Source organism: Macaca nemestrina, chromosome 2 (assembly GCF_043159975.1).
Source record: "Macaca nemestrina isolate mMacNem1 chromosome 2, mMacNem.hap1, whole genome shotgun sequence".
Classification (NCBI taxonomy): Eukaryota; Metazoa; Chordata; class Mammalia; order Primates; family Cercopithecidae; genus Macaca; species Macaca nemestrina.
In genome coordinates, this window is record NC_092126.1 from 132,859,157 (window position 1) to 132,875,015 (window position 15,859).

A 15,859-nucleotide genomic window follows, 5' to 3' on the forward strand; every position below is an offset into this window, starting at 1 on the left:
CTGTACAGAAAGGGAGATAGAGTTTACTCCTTTGGTATTCTGTGACCCCAAACAGACCAGATATTAGCTGTCAAAGAATCTACACAAATCTGGTTACTACCTAGATGGTACTTGTTAGATTTTCTGAAGACATATGCTTTCATTGAGTAGATGACACTACAGAAACACTACACCATGTGCACAAAAGATGAAAGGGCAATGATGTTAGGTGCAACCTATTTTTTTTTTTTTTTTTTTTTTTTTTTTTTTGCGACGGAGTCTCACTCTGTTCTCCATGCTGGAGTGCAGTAATGCGATCTTGGCTCACTGCAACCTCCACCTCCTGGGTTCAACCTATTCTCCTGCCTCAGCCTCTGGAGTAGCTGGGATTACAGATGCCCACCACCAAGCCTGGCCAATTTTTTGTATTTTTAGTAGAGATGGGGTTTCCCCATGTTGGCTAGGCTGGTCTCGTACTCTTGACCTCAAGTGATCTGCCCACCTTGGCCTCCCAAAGTGCTGGGATTACAGGTGTGAGGCACCGCGCCTGGCCAGCTGTAACCTAAATTTTAATAACAACTAGAAATAGCCTTAATGCTTAAATAAATAGATTTTTATATACCCAAGGAAAGATCTCCAAGTTGCAAAGAAAAAAGAAATTAATTCATCAAACGACTTACCCTATTTTTCTAAGAACGGGGGAAACTTGGGGGTCGAGGGGAAGGTTGGAGGTGGTGAAGAGTAATTTTTACTTTTCATTTCATTCATATAATTTGAAATGTTTATAGTGATAATATAATTCTCTCTGAAAAAGTATATTTTATTTATGTTGGGCCATTTTCCCTACACAACACAAGATTAAAACTTCGCTATTCTCTGACTCCTGCTTAAGTACTAATATGCTGTTTAACCTCTTGCCTACTAGTTCTGTTTTTTTTTTTTTTCCATTGCCATGGACACAAGCATTCATGTCACCCTCTTTCCTGGAAACTGAGTGGTTTTTTTCTTTAGGATTTCTGTGTACTTTTCCATACCAGCTATGCTCCTAGACAAATCACTACTAAGCTGCCTCCTTCCTGGGTTTTAAAAATATAATTACTTCTGGCAATTAAATTACTTCTTGTTGTTGTTACTCCAATTTAATTAAAGAAATTATATTCTAAACCAGATTTCAGACCCAAAAGCAAGAAAGAAATTGGAAGTGGCTAACACTTCATTTGTTCAGTATGGAGCAGCAACTCTCCACAATCCCCACTGATTCACACAAAAAAGAACTTTCCGTTTTGTTCTGAGACAGGGTCTCTGTCACTCAGGCTGAAGTGCAATGGCATGATCAAGGCTCACTGCAGCCTTGACTTGGGCTCAAGCGATCCTCCCACCTCAGCCTCCTGAGTACCTAGGACCACAGGTACCCACCTCCACACCCAGCTAATTAAAAAAATTTTTTGTAGAGATGGGATCTCATTATGTTGCCCATGCTGGTCTCAAATTCCTGGACTCAAGTGATTCTCCCACCTCAGCCTCCCAAAGTGTTGGGATTACAGGCATGAGCCACTGTGTCTGGCCAAAAAAGATTTCTTTAAAAATGTATTCTGTCATATTCTCATACTTTTGAATTTCACGGAACAGACTCAATTAAAATTAAAAGTATCTGTAAAATGTGACAGAATGTTGCCAGGTAATCAGTAAAAAAGCCCCCCCAAAAAAGGATGAAACCTACACCTTCATGGCATAAAACGAAGTACATTTTCATCTTCCAAAAATTAACATTATCAGGCATGGTGGCTCACGCCTGTAATCTCAGCACTTTGGGAGGCTGAGGCAGGTGAATGCTCGAGCCCAGGAGTTTAAGGCCAGCCTGGACAACAGGGCAAAACCTCATCTCTACAAAAAGTACAAAAAATTAGCTGGGTGTGGTGGTACGTGGCTATAGTTCTAGCTACCTGAGAGGCTGATTGTTTGAGCCCGGGAGGCCGAGGTTGTAGTGAATCAAGATTGTACCACTGCACTCCAGCTTGGATGAGAGACTGAGATCCTGTCTCAAACAAACAAAAAAAAAAAAAACAAAAATTAACATATACTCAGAATACAGGACAATTCTTCAGGTTCATCTAGCTTTATGAGAAGAAACTAGATTTATAAGAAACCTACCACCTTACCTCATTTTATCATTTTTAACTTCCTACCAACAGAACAAAATTTATCATAAAATTTTCATCAAACTTAGGAAAGTGGGGAGAGGGGGTCAGCACATAAGAAGGGCTTTCAGCTCCATCAGTAATGATTTCACCTCAAGCTAGGTAGAGAAACATAGGTATTACTTCCTGTTTTTGTTTTGTTTTGTTTTGTTTTTGTTTATGAGATGGAGTCTCACTGTTGCCCACACCGGAGTGCAGTGGTGCGATCTTGGCTCACTGCAACCTCTACCTCTGGGTTCAAGCGATCCTTATGCCTCAGCCTCATGAGTAGCTGGGATTACAGGAGCACGTCACCAAGCTCAGCTAATTTTGTTTTGTATTTTTAGTAGAGATGGGGTTTCGCCACGTTGGCCAGGCTGGTCTCAAACTCCTAACCTCAAGTGATCCACTTGCCTCAGCCTCCCAAGGTGCTGGAATTACAGTCATGAGCCACTGTGCCCAGCCGGTATTACATCTTATAACATTTTTTGTTTGTTTGTTTTAGATTGTGAACTAAAAAAATAGTTCTAGCATGAGATGGATTTGAGAAATTACTGATCTAGTTGAATGCATCCATTTGAGGATACAGTTAAGTGACTTGCCCAAGCAGACCTCAGAGAACAAGTCAAGGACTCTGCATTATTTTCAGCAGTCTCTGTGCATGTGAATGGAATTCAGGTCCCTGTACTGTTAATTATTTCCTTAAGCATTTGTTTGTATTTTATGCTCTATTCAAATTAAGGCATCAAATTGTATAAAATTCAATTATTTCCAAGTCTGTAGAAAACATTATTGCTACATAAAATGTAATAGCAAATGTTTGTCATATTTCAAATAATAGGAATCTTAAAGATATGTTGAGTGAGAAACAGGTGTATGTATTAAAATATATTACCCATGTTTTTCAGCTTTAAATTGATCTAAGAGGCTTTGAGGAATAAAGGAAGGCGACTCTATCCTTCATCTTCAAAGAAAACAGCTCTACAGTATCTATGGTAACTTGGTCCTCAGACCAAGACAGTAGAGAATCTCTTTCAAATGATAATGTTTTGATAGGTCTCTCCTCTTTTTATTCGCTATCTCTAATCACCGGAAATGTAAAACACAGAAAAGAAAACACACACGAAAACCAAAAATAACAGAAAAAAAGAGGGATGCTAACTGGGTCCGTGGATACATACCTCACAGCAAAGTGCAAAACGGTTGGGCCTGGTTTCTTGGGCAAATCATGGTCAAGAACTCGGTGGTCTAACTGTAGCCAGTTCTGCTGACCTCTGTGAGAGCAAAGCAAAGAAAAAGGATTCAACAGAAAGTCAGAAAAGTTCAGCAACATACAGTGTTGGCAAAGCTGTGGGGAAATCGTTGCTCTCATACACTGATGGTAGGAGCACAAAAACTGTGAAAGCACTTGCTTCTGAACCAGCATTTCCATTTCCAGGAGTATATCAAGGCAAACTTGCACATGTGAGAAATAATTTGTATATGAAATCACTCGCTGTGGCATCATTTGAAATAGCAAAAGGGGTGGAAATAACTTCAATGTCCAAGAGGATATTGTTTAAAAAAATTATTTAAAACTATAGAGTGGCCAGGCACCAGTGGCTGATGCCTGTAATCCCAGCACTTTGGGAGGCCGAGGCAGGCAGATCACCTGAGGTCAGGAGTTCGAGACCAGCCTGGCTAATATGGTAAAACCCTGTCTCTACTAAAATAAAAAAAAATTAGCCAGGCATGGTGGCGTATGCCTGTAATCCCAGCTAGTCAGGAGGCTGAGGCAGGAGAATCACTTTAACCTGGGAGGCAGAGGTTGCAGTGAGCCGAGATTGCGCCATTGCACTCCAGCCTGGGCAACAAGAGTGAAATTCCGTCTAAAAAACAAACCAACCAACCTCCAACCCCCCCAAAAATAAACAAACAAACAAACAAAAAAACTATAGAGTGAAATACAATGCAGCCATAAAACAGGCTGAAGAACATGGGTGTGGTGGCGCACACATGTAGTCCCAGTTATTCAGGAAGCTGATGCAGGATGATTGCCTTGAGCCCAGGAGTTCGAGGCTGCAGTGTGCCATGATCACAGCTGTGAACAGCCACTGTACTCCAGCCTGGGCAACATAACCAGACCCTGTCTTTAAAAAAAAAAAAAAAAAGCCAGAAAGCCTCTTTATAAACTTATTTTGAACAATTTCCAAGGTACAATATTAAATGAAAAAGCAAGATGCATAGCAGCAAGTATACAGCCATTTTTTAACTTAAACAAAGAACAAACATACATATGTGCATGTATATATTACAAAAATCTGAGAGGAAAAACAAAAAACTGGTAACATTAGTTGACTTTCGAGGTAAAAAACTAGGCCATATGTTAATATTACATTTTTAAGAAATATGAAATATTTTAGATAATCAAAGAGAAAACTTCTGGTTCAATGAAATACAATACACAGGTTGGGTGTAGTGGCTCACGTCTAGCACTTGTAATCCTAGCACTTGGGAGGCCAAGGCAGGCAGATCGCTTGAGCCCAGGAATTTGAGAGCAGCCTGGGCAGCATGGTGAAACCCGATTTCTACAAAGAATACAGAAAAAATTAGCCCAGTGTGGTGGTGCGTGCCTCCTGTCCCAGTTTCTACGGAGGTTGAAGTGGGAGGGTCACTTAGGCCCAGGGAAGTCAAGGCTGCAGTGAGCTGTGATCATGCCACTGCATTCCAGCCTAGGCAACAGAATGATACCCTGTCTCAAAACAAAAGCAAAAACAAAAACAAAAAACCAGACACACAACAATAACACAGCTTTTTAAAAAAGTACAGAGTTGATGCTAGGCACAGTGGCTCATGCCTCTAATCCCAGCACTTTAGGAGGCTGAGGTGGGAGGATTGGCTGAGGTGGGAGGATTGCTTGAGCCCAGGAGTTTGAGGCTGCAGTGAGCTATGATTGTGCCACCGCACCCCAGTCTGGACAACAGAAGGAGAACTTGTCTCAAAAAAAAAAAAAAAAAAAAAAAAAAAAAAAGGCCAGGCACGGTGGCTCATGCCTGTAATCCCAGCACTTTGGGAGGCTGAGGTGGGCAGATCACTTGAGGTCAGGAGTTCAAGACCAGCCTGGCCAACATGGTGAAACCCCGTCTCTACTAAACATTCAAAAATTAGCTGGGAGTGGTGGCGGATGCCTGTAATCCCAGCTACTTGGGAGGATGAGGCAGGAGAATCACTTGAAGCCAGAAGGCAGAGGTTGCAGTGAGCCGAGATCGTGCCCCTATACTCCAGCTTGCGTGACAGAGCAAGACTCCATCTCAAAAAGAAAAAAAAAAAGTACAGGGTCAAATACTCTCTGAGTGCCACTTCTGTATATATATTATGGGCTTACTGAGATTTAAGCATGTACTTGCTTATTTTACTTACTCAAGAGCCTCACCAAGTTCATAAACAGTTCTCTCTAGATTTCGACCCTTGAGGTATCAAAAGGACACTGGGGCTCAGAACTGTTTACGTGCCTTTTCCGAGGTTGTCCCACTAGTTCATCCATTTTAGGCTATAAATTCCCAGAGGGCATAGACCCTCTTTTACTTGCTTACATAAAATTCAATCTAAGAACATGCTGATGGTGGTAGGATAGCGTGTCAAAATGTAATAAAATCTAGAATGGGCCAGAAGACATTTTCAAAAACCTTTTAGTCCTTAAGTAAAAAATTAAAAAACAAAATCAGAAAATTCTAGGCTGTATTCATTATAAGTAAACAGGAAAAGTGAGAATAAATAATAATATTAGCAGTAGTAATAATAACAATAGCTAGTCTCTATTGAGCAATGACCCTGTGCCAACCAAGTTGGAACTCTTTATACATTAAAGCTATATTTTACAATAAGCCAGTGAGGAAAGTGCTAGAGCTGGGATTTGAATTCAGGACTTCCTTTCTTCCTCCCTACTCCCCGCCACCCCACCCAGTGGACTTGTATATAAAAGTACCCAGGACTTTCAGTACTGGAGAAAATGAGACCAGAGGGTTGAATCAGTTTTTATTTTATTTATTTATTTATTTATTTATTTATTTATTTATTTATATTTTTTTGAGACGGATTCTCGCTCTGTCGCCTAGGCTGGAGTGCAGTGGTGCGATCTCGGCTCACTGCAAGCTCCGCTTCCCGGGTTCACGCCATTCTCCTGCCTCAGCTTCCCGAGTAGCTGGGACTACAGGCACCTGCCACCACGCCCGGCTAATTTCTTTTTTTTTTTTGTATTTTTAGTAGAGACGGGGCTTCACCGTGTTAGCCAGGATGGTCTCGATCTCCTGACCTCGTGATCTGCCCACCTCGGCCTCCCAAAGTGCTGGGATTATAGGCTTGAGCCACCGCGCCCGGCTGAATCAGCTTTTATAATGACTTCTGACTCAGTCTCTGATACTTAGCCGGTTAAACGCTGGAAAGAGTGTGTCTTTGTTTCCATAGTTACAAGACAAGGCTTTTGATACCTGTTCCCAGCTTTCCTTGCAGGAATATTATCAAGATAAATAAGCTGATTAAGTAACACAAGGGGAGGTCCTTAGAACTACTGCACTTGTGTGTAAAACATAATAAGATAGGAGACTGACATTAAGAGAGTCTTACACTATATTTCATCAAGTTTAGGATGCCACTGATTTAAAGACACATCCCAGTTTCACAGATGGTCAAATGTGTGTCTTAAAATATATAACATATTTTATAGTATCAGATCTCAAAAGTTTTCTTAGGAAAGATGTATGATTTTAAAAGCATAACAGGCTAGACATGGTGGCTCACACCTGTAATCTCAGCATTTCAGGAAGTTAAGGCAGGAGGATCACTGGAGCCCAGGAGTTCAAGGCTGCAGTGAGCTATGATCATGCCACTGCACTCCAGCCTGGGAAACAGAGTGAGACCCTGTCTCTAAAAAGAAATTGAGAGCATAATGTATATTTGTATGAACTTGCATGGAATGGTGTCTATGAAAGAATGAAGCAAGTTGTACAATAACACATACAGCATAAACCAATTATGTTAACCACAGATGCATGCTCAAAACACTATTAAATATTGATGAACATTTTTAGATATATTTCTGGAGAGTCACACAGCAACTTGCTAGTACTGGTTACCTCTGTGGAAGAAACTACAGTTGCAGTGGGAAGGTAATCAAAAGGGACTGGACTCAACCATGACATTAAAGAAGATATTCATGCACATATAATATGAAATAGTTTTTTAAAAGGATAAATTACAAATTAGATTTAAAAAAAAATCTACCCACAATCTCATCAAGAGGAAAAAGTCTAGAAGAATTTTTTTTTAAAATGCCCATAATTCTACTACTGAAATGTAATCAAGGTTACTTATTGCTTATAACTTGCTTTTGTCAGGTTTTCCCATCAGTAAATATAATAGACCTAACCAATATCTTAAAAAGACAGCCATATCCACCCCTATCAGGAGTGCAGACCAACCACAAAGCAAGTTTTATTTTTGGCTAGAATTATATCAACAGAAGGCCCATTGTCACAGTCCCATTGGAAGGGACAGTGATCAAAAGTCACAGTTGTGTTGTAAAGTCCATTTGTTATTTCTTGTTAACAAAGCTTATTTAGCAAAGCCTTTCAAAACATGAGAAGGCAAAACAAAAAATGAAATGGGTGAAGAGATGGAACCATTATGGTGACCTGAAGGGCTGGTGCCTCAGGAGGGCCGTGACTGCCCTCTAGGGGTGAAAGACTCACTCTGCACACAGAGCTGCGCAAGGCACTAACAAGCGTAATCTCAGAAACTCTATCCCTCTCCCTATAACGTGACCTTGAATCTGTTGTCGGTCATCATCACTGCTTTTATTATGTAATTGCCATCTATTTTTCCGTTTCTCCTCTTGGTCTGTGGATGAGTTGTAGACAGTAGCTACTTTCATTGACAAAATGTTCCTTTCAGCTTTGCCTTCCTCTATTTAAAGTTCACCAAAGGCAAAAGACGCTGTGGCATCTAGGCTGGAAAATGCAACTCAGACGGCATCCTGGGAGGGCCCTCACTCAGTGGTTTTACGGGGGCGAAGGGAGGCAGGAGGGAAGTGCTGAAAGAAAATACTTTCCAAAAATATTTACCAGACAAAGAAAAAGCACTAGGCTTGTGACCAAGACATTCCAAGGAGACACCCTTAGACATCAGCAATTTTCCAGGCCCGCTCCCCAGAAAGGTAGAAATGGCCAATTTCCACCCCCTCAACAGCCCCGCTCATACTTCTTCTGAAAATAAACACGACTAGAGCCAGGAGACACCTCCCCAAACTGGTCATAATTCAGAAAGAGACTCTGCCTTCGCTTGCAGGGGAGTGCACAGAGGACATTTTGGAGCCAGGGTTCTTGGAAAGAACATAACTATAGTTATCTCCTTTGGCTCAGCCAAAGGCTGTGTGAGCCATTCTTCTCCCAGCGTAGTTTTGAGAAAGAAATCTCAGAGCAGACAACGAGAAAGGTGGCCCAAATAATTGAAGGAAGTCATTCCTATTATTCCTTTTCTTTTTTATTTTTGGACAGAGTCTCGCTTTGTCACCCAGGCTGGAGTGGCACAGTCTCGGTTCACTGCAACCTCCACCTCCCGGGTTCAAGTGATCCTCGTGCCTCAGGTGCCTGAGTAGCTGGGATTACAGGCGCCCGCCACCACGCCCAGCTAATTTTTGTATTTTTAGTACAGATGGGGTTTTGCTGTGTTGCCCAGGCTGGTCTCAAACTCCTGACCTCAGGTGATCCACCCACTTCGGCCTCCAAAGTGTTGAGATTACAGGTGTGAGCCACCACACCTGGCCTATTATTTCTTTTCTTTCTGAAGAGAAAGTCTTACAGTCTGAACCCCTTACTTATGCACTGTCTGGTTTATATTCCACTGAGCTTGGAGCTTTTCCCGAAGCCTCCCATGTGGCCAGGACCCTCTTTTCCAGTCTGCCACAAACATTGCAGCCTGAGGGACCTCTGACACTGCAAGTCAAAAGCCACATTCCTCCTCCCTATAACATCCTTCCATGGCCTGGATGTGCCTCCTCTATCTGTGTGACTAACAAGGCTCACCTATGATCTTGTCCCCATGATCATGCCAACGTCTTCAACCTTGGGCAAATGTACCTTGTTCGTTGCCATGTTCATTCATTTGCCCACAAAATAACTCTTGCCTAGAATGTCACCTCCCATCTCCCCTCCCATCTATTTAAAGTCTACCTGACCTGCAAGATCCAATTTTAGTTAGTCGTCTGTGTGACGCCTACTCCAGTCCTCCTTCAGTTTCCTTCTCAACACTCCCTTATTGCAATACATTGGGACGATAGCTCCCTTTTATTGTGGGCCTGTGAGATATACTCTGCATACCTCACCTGATTTAATAGTATTGAATACTAGTACCCTATTATAGGTGCCTTATGTAGTACATACTATATAAGTCACTATTATTATGTCCAGCATACAGATGAGAAAACTTGAGTGTCAAGAGATGTTAAGTAACTGATCTAAGGTCACACAGCTAGCTATCAAGATTGTCTGATACCTGCTCCTGCCTCCCTCTCAACCCTCATCCTGTACCACTTTGCCTCTTAATCTCTGTACTCTCATCACACTGGCTTTGTTTTTGTTTGGGACAGGATCTCGCTCTGTCGCTTGGGCTGGAGTGCAGTGGTGAGATCATGGCTCACTGCAACCTCCACTTTTTGGGCTCACGCAATCCTCCCACCTAAGCCTCCTGGGGAGCTGGGACTACAGGTGTGTACCACCATGCCCCCTTACTTTTTTTTTTTTTTGTATTTTTAGTAGAGATGGGGTTTCACCATGTTGCCCAGGCTGGTCTGGAATTCCTAGGCTCAAGTTGGTCTGACTGCCTCAGCCTCCCAAAGTGCTGGGATTAGAGATGTGAGCCACTGTGCCCAGCCTTGTTTTTTCTTTCTCAAAAAACAAATCACAAAAGTCATGCTCAGCCCCACCTCAGGAGTTTTGCACTGGTTTTTGTTTGTAATGCCTCCCCAAATTTTTGCACAACTGGCTCTTGCTTTTCATTACATGTCACCTCCTAGATCCTGTCCTAGTCCACCCTGTCTAAAACTGACCTCAAGTTTTCTTGGTCATGGCCTTTTATGTTCTTCAATGCAATTATACTTGCTGATATTCCTTTGATTTATCTGTTTGTTTACTTGTTATGCTAGACTATACCATTGCAATATGAGCTCCATAAAAGCAGGGGCCTTGTCTGTGTTACTCCTAGCTGAATCCTTGTGATCTGGAGCAACACCTGGCATTGAGCGGGCATTCAAAAACTATTTTATTTTCTATTTTTAGAGATGGGGTCTTGCTCTGTTGCCTCGGCAGGTGTGCAGAGGCGTGATCATAAGCTCACTGTACCCTTGAACCCCTAGGCTCACGCAGTCCTCCCACCTCAGCCTCAGTCTCCTAAGTGTCTAGGACTAGAGTTGTACATCACCACACCTGGCTGATTTTTAATTTTTTTTTTTTTTGGTAGGGATGGGGTCTCATTATGTTGTCTAGGCTGGTCTTGAACTCCTGGCCTCATGTAATACTCCCTCCCTCGGTCTCCCAAAGTGCTGGGATTACAGGTGTGAGCCACTCTTAATGTAAATATATATATATTTGAGACAACGTCTCACTCTGTCACCCAGGCTGGATGGCAGTAGTGCCATTGTTATAGCTCACTGCAGCCTCCACCTCCTGGGCTCAAGTTGTCCTCCCACTTCAGCCTCCCGAGTAGCTGGGACTACAGATGTGTGTCACCATGCCTGGCTGATTTTTTTTAATTTTTATTTTTGTAGAGATAGGGTCTCCCTATATTGCCTAGGTGGCTCTGAAACTCCTGGACTCAAGGGATCTGCCCATCTTGGCCCTCCAAAGTACGGGATTGTAAGTGTGAACTATCGCACCCAGCCATTATTTTTTCAATGAATAAATTACTCCAATATTCATGTTGTTAACCCCTATTCTATGTGACCTCTGCCTAAATTATAGTCCTTATAGCAGTTACAATTTATACCACATAACCTAGCCATTGTATATTTATGGCTTTATGCCTTATACTGTTTGCTATGATTTCATCCACATTTGGAGTCAGCCTACATTTGTGCATGTTCAATCGCTGATTCGCAGGAGTTGATGCTGGCTATGGACGTCGGCATTTCCCATTTCATCCAGTAGAGGACAGGTCATACAGAGCCTCTCAAATGGTAGCTGCTGCGTGATTCAGAGTGAGGTGAGAGATGTCTAGTGTACTCTCTTCTGCCTTGTCGAGTCCTCTTTGGGAAATATCCTCAGTCCAGAATCAAAGTTTTCAGGTTTTTCTACTCCTCCTGATAACTCAGCTGCCTGGTTTTTGCCCAGCGCAAGTCCTGAGCCTGCTGGCATATCCTGGAGGTCCTAGGCTCACAGCCCACGCAGGCTGAGAATGATCAGAAGCCACAAGATGTTACAAGCAAATTAACTCTTTCTTGAGATGATTTTCCACCTGATTAAACTGAAGAACTGAAAAACATTTAAATTGGCAGCATTATGAAAAGAATGCTGGGTCGTTGGCCAACATATTTTATGTCTGGAACACATCTTCTTGCATTTTAATATTTAAGGAGCTCTTTGGAAATTATCTGCAGAAAGAGGAAGGATTCCTCTGATAATGTATTGGGCTGCATATAATGTGGCAAATTGGGCTGCCATAAAAAAGACAGACAGATACACGCACACACACACACGACACACACACACACACACACACACACACACACACACAGAGAGAAAAGAGCTAGTAAGTCCAAACACATTTGCTTAGTGTTAAATCCCCATGAATTTTATTTTTATTTACCTGCTTTGTTTTGGGGGAGCCTATGACAAATACATACAACATTCAACAACTTAGCATAAAAGGCAAAAGGAAAAAAAGAAAAAGATAGTTGAGAAGGCAACATAAAATGGACCTACGTGGTAGTTTAAAAGTTCCTTCCGTATTAAACTATATACATGTTTTTTGAGTGGGCCACAAATTTGCCTTTAAGCTCTCTTGCCACCAACACCAACACATCAACTCAGTTTCAAGATGTGAGTTAATATTTAGTATTTCTATCACTGATATATAAGATAATTAGCAAGCACAATCACATTCAAAGACATGAGAAGCTATACTGGAATCAGGAATAACAAACTCACTACTACAAATTTCTAAAACACTTAAACAATATTTTGAGTTCCTAAAATGGTCCGTATCCCTTTTCTTCTCCCTTTGCAATAGTCCTAGGAGAAAAATCGCATATTAAAAAACCTTTAGCTAAGCAGGACACATTCTGAATCCCGGAGGACTTATTTCCTTTTTTGTTAATCATGGATGACAGCAAGTAGGTAGCCCAGGCAAACGGTAAAGCATCTAAAACTATTAAAAGACTTACGTGTCATCTATGAATGTTATTCCAAAATACTCCTTTTCTTTCAGGTTGAAATGTGAAGCCACTAGGTCCAGCAACTCTCTTGCTAAAAGTTTGGGCTGTCAAAATAAAAATCTGGTTAGAAGCAATTTGGTTGCCTCTCTCTTACTGCTACCACCTTCCTCTGCCCTAGACAGTTTAAAGCAGCTTTTGTTTATTTGTTTGTTTTCTTTTATTACCTGCCCTTGTTTGTGGATTAGGTTGATGTAATATAGACAATTCTTTAAGAATTGTGGGAAGGAGAAGAGATGGGAATAGGAATATCAATGAGACTATTGTTTTCATGTGTTTGCAATTTCCCCTCTAAGGTGCACTTACTAAGATGTTTTGGAAAAAATACTCTTTTATATGTAATGTGGTGCTAATGCCCAAGACAAAGAATATTAAACACCTTGCTGCTTGGTTATCTATGATATATAAAAGATTGCGGGAATCATTTTGCTTCTTGGTGGCCAGTTGAAGAAGCCCAAGACTCAAAGTTGTGGGGCTGCTAACGAAAATAATAATAATAATAATAATAATAATAATAATAATAGTTTCCATGTACTATGCTGAACTTATATCCATTATCATTTAATCCTTATAATGAGCTATGAGGTAGGCTTTTTATTTCCATTTTATAAATGAGTCAACCAAGGCCCAGAGTGGTTAAGCACCTTGCTTGATGTTACATAGTGAGTAAGGCCAGGGATCTGAACCTAGTCTGTCTCCTTCTAAAGCCTAAGCTTTTCCTTCCTAAGATAGAGAAATTGTACCCATTCCACACATCATCATCAACAGTAACGAGCACCTAGTTAGAAGAAGGATATAATCTATAAGCTTTTGGGAAGCTTTGGATCTGCTGAGAAGAAGCATAGGCTTGGAACCAGCCAGAATGTCTGGAGTGATAATTGATGCTGGATTTGGAGGGACTGGGGAAGAAGAGGGGAATGCTTGCAGGAGGACACTCTGGATGGATTCTTTCTGAACTTTGAGTCAAACAGCTTAGGGTGTATTACGATGGCTGTTGGGGATAAAAATGGACATGATTTAAAGAAAAAAAAAAACGAAAAGAAACAGGCAGACATCTAGACTAAAGGTCTACTTGGGCAGAGCTACTGTTGACTGTATTATTTCACTCTAATTGAAGCCTAAGCATAGTGGGCTAGGGACAGGCCTCAGAAGAGAAAAGAATTTAGGTTTGGTTAGAGGAGAAAATTCTAGGCTAGCTGTAGGTGTGGCCTGTCCGCAGGGACTTTCACAATTTTTAAAGACTCTTGGTCCAGAGTGTTGGGTGAATAGAAAGAGAAGCATCAACAATTGAAATATCATCAGTTGGCTGGGCGCAGTGGCTCATGCCTGTAATCCCAGCATCTTGGAAGGCTGAGGAGGGTGGATCACTTGAGGTCAGGAGTTCGAGGCCAGCCTGGCCAACATGGTGAAACCCTGTCTCTACTAAAAATACAAAAATTAGCCAGGAGAGGTGGCGGTGGCCTGTAGTCCCAGCTACTCAAGACGTTGAGGCAGGAGAATCACTTGAACCCGGGAGGCAGAGGTTGCAGTGAGCTGAGATTGTGCTACTGCCTTCCAGCCTGGGTGACAGAGCAATAGTCTGTCTGGAAAAAAAAAAAATATATATATATGGCACTTATATAGTGCCATATATTTTACAAAGAGATTTCACTCACATATATAATCTAGCTTGATTTTTAACCATAATTCTTCTGAGAAGCCTAGGCAGTTCACAGTTGATGAAACTGGGTATTTCACTTGCACAACGCCATGTAGCTGGACAGTGGCAGAATACAGATTCTCACCTCACAATAATCCTTTCAGGAAGTACTACGGTTCCCAATTTCCTGACAAGAGGTCAGAGAAGTAATGTCAATTTCCCAGGGTCACAGAGCTATTAAGTGTCAAGCTGAGATTGGAACCTAAGTGTCTCTGAATCCATGTCACCAGGCTGTAATTACTCTAACATATGGACCAAGTTTTCTGACTTCGAAGATGCTTTTCTCCCCCTTGATCAATTCTGAGTCATTGGCTTTGAGGCAAAGATAACGGAGAAGACTGAATACAGACTAAGAGGCTCAGAGAGGGAAGGAGAATGAGCTGTCCCTGTGTGGGCAAAGCCTACCTGGGCAAGACTTATCTGTGTAACACCCACTTGGGCAACACCTACCTGGGCAAAACCTATCTGGGCAACGCCCACGTGGGCAACACCTACCTGAACCAGCAGCTCCAGTCTCCTATCATCGAGGAGGTGCACCTGGCAGTGCCTGCCTTCTGTCATCTGCAGAAACAAGACAGCAAGAGTGGTGTCAGGGCCACGGCTGGCAAGCAAACCTTTGGACTCATTGTGTCATTTATTTTAGATGAGATGTTCTCAGCCTAAAAATGGCTTTAGTTGAGTTAATAAACAGGCTTGGCCAGAAACAGATTTATTATATGGGAGTAACTGGGTTTAAAAGAAGAACAAATAGCACAGGCTAGTCAATAGATTGCAAAAATAATGTCCATACAGTCCACCGAGTTCAAACAATGCACACAAAATTATTCTATGTAAAGTAGGTCTCCATCCCAGAGGAAACTACTATATTTTTCCTGGAATTAATGTTTTATTTGAAAAAAAAAAAAAGCCAGCCAGGCACAGTGGCTCACGCCTGTAATCCTAGCACTTCGAGGCAGAGGCAGGCAGATCGCTTGAGGCCAGGAGTTTGAGACCAGCCTGGGCAACATAGTGAAACCCCGTCTCTACTAAAACTACAAAAAAATAGCCAGGCATGTGGTGCACACCTGTAATCCCAGCTATTCAGTAGGCTAAGGCATGAGAATTTGCTTGAACCTGGGCAGTGGAGTTTGCAGTGAGCTGAGATCATGCCACTGCACTACAGTTTGAGTGACACAGTGAGACTCTGTCTCAAAAGAGAGAGAGAGAAAAAAAAAAAAACAAACCCTTTATTCAGCTGGGCACAGTGGCTCATGCCTGTAATCCCACATTTTGGGAGGCCAATCAGGCCAATCAGCGTGGATCACTTGAGGCCAGGAGTTTGAGACCAGCCTGGCCAACACAGTGAAACCCCTTTCTACAAAGAATACGAAAATTAGCCTGGCACAGTGGTATGTGCCTGTAGTCCCAGCTACTCAGGAGGCTGAGTTGGGAGAATCACTTTGGCCTGGGGCGTTGAGGCTGCAGTAAGCTGAGATTGTACCACTGCACTCTAGCCTGGGTGACAGAGAGAGACCCTTTTCCAAAAAAAGAAAAAAATGTATTTAT

At 42.0% G+C, this 15,859-nt stretch overlaps 1 protein-coding gene across 5 annotated transcripts in view; it reads right to left on the minus strand.

Annotated features, from left to right (window-relative positions):
* Positions 1 to 15,859, minus strand: part of LOC105483959 (FERM domain containing 4B) — a 364,588-nt gene that overhangs the window by 131,913 nt on the left and 216,816 nt on the right. For all 5 annotated transcript variants that reach the window (XM_071092071.1, XM_071092068.1, XM_071092069.1 and 2 more), the window contains 3 exons: positions 14,810 to 14,875; positions 12,568 to 12,662; positions 3,338 to 3,430 (listed from right to left, as the gene is read on the minus strand). In XM_071092071.1, coding sequence (XP_070948172.1) covers positions 3,338 to 3,430; positions 12,568 to 12,662; positions 14,810 to 14,875 — 254 coding nt within the window. The remainder of the gene's footprint in view (positions 1 to 3,337; positions 3,431 to 12,567; positions 12,663 to 14,809; positions 14,876 to 15,859) is intronic.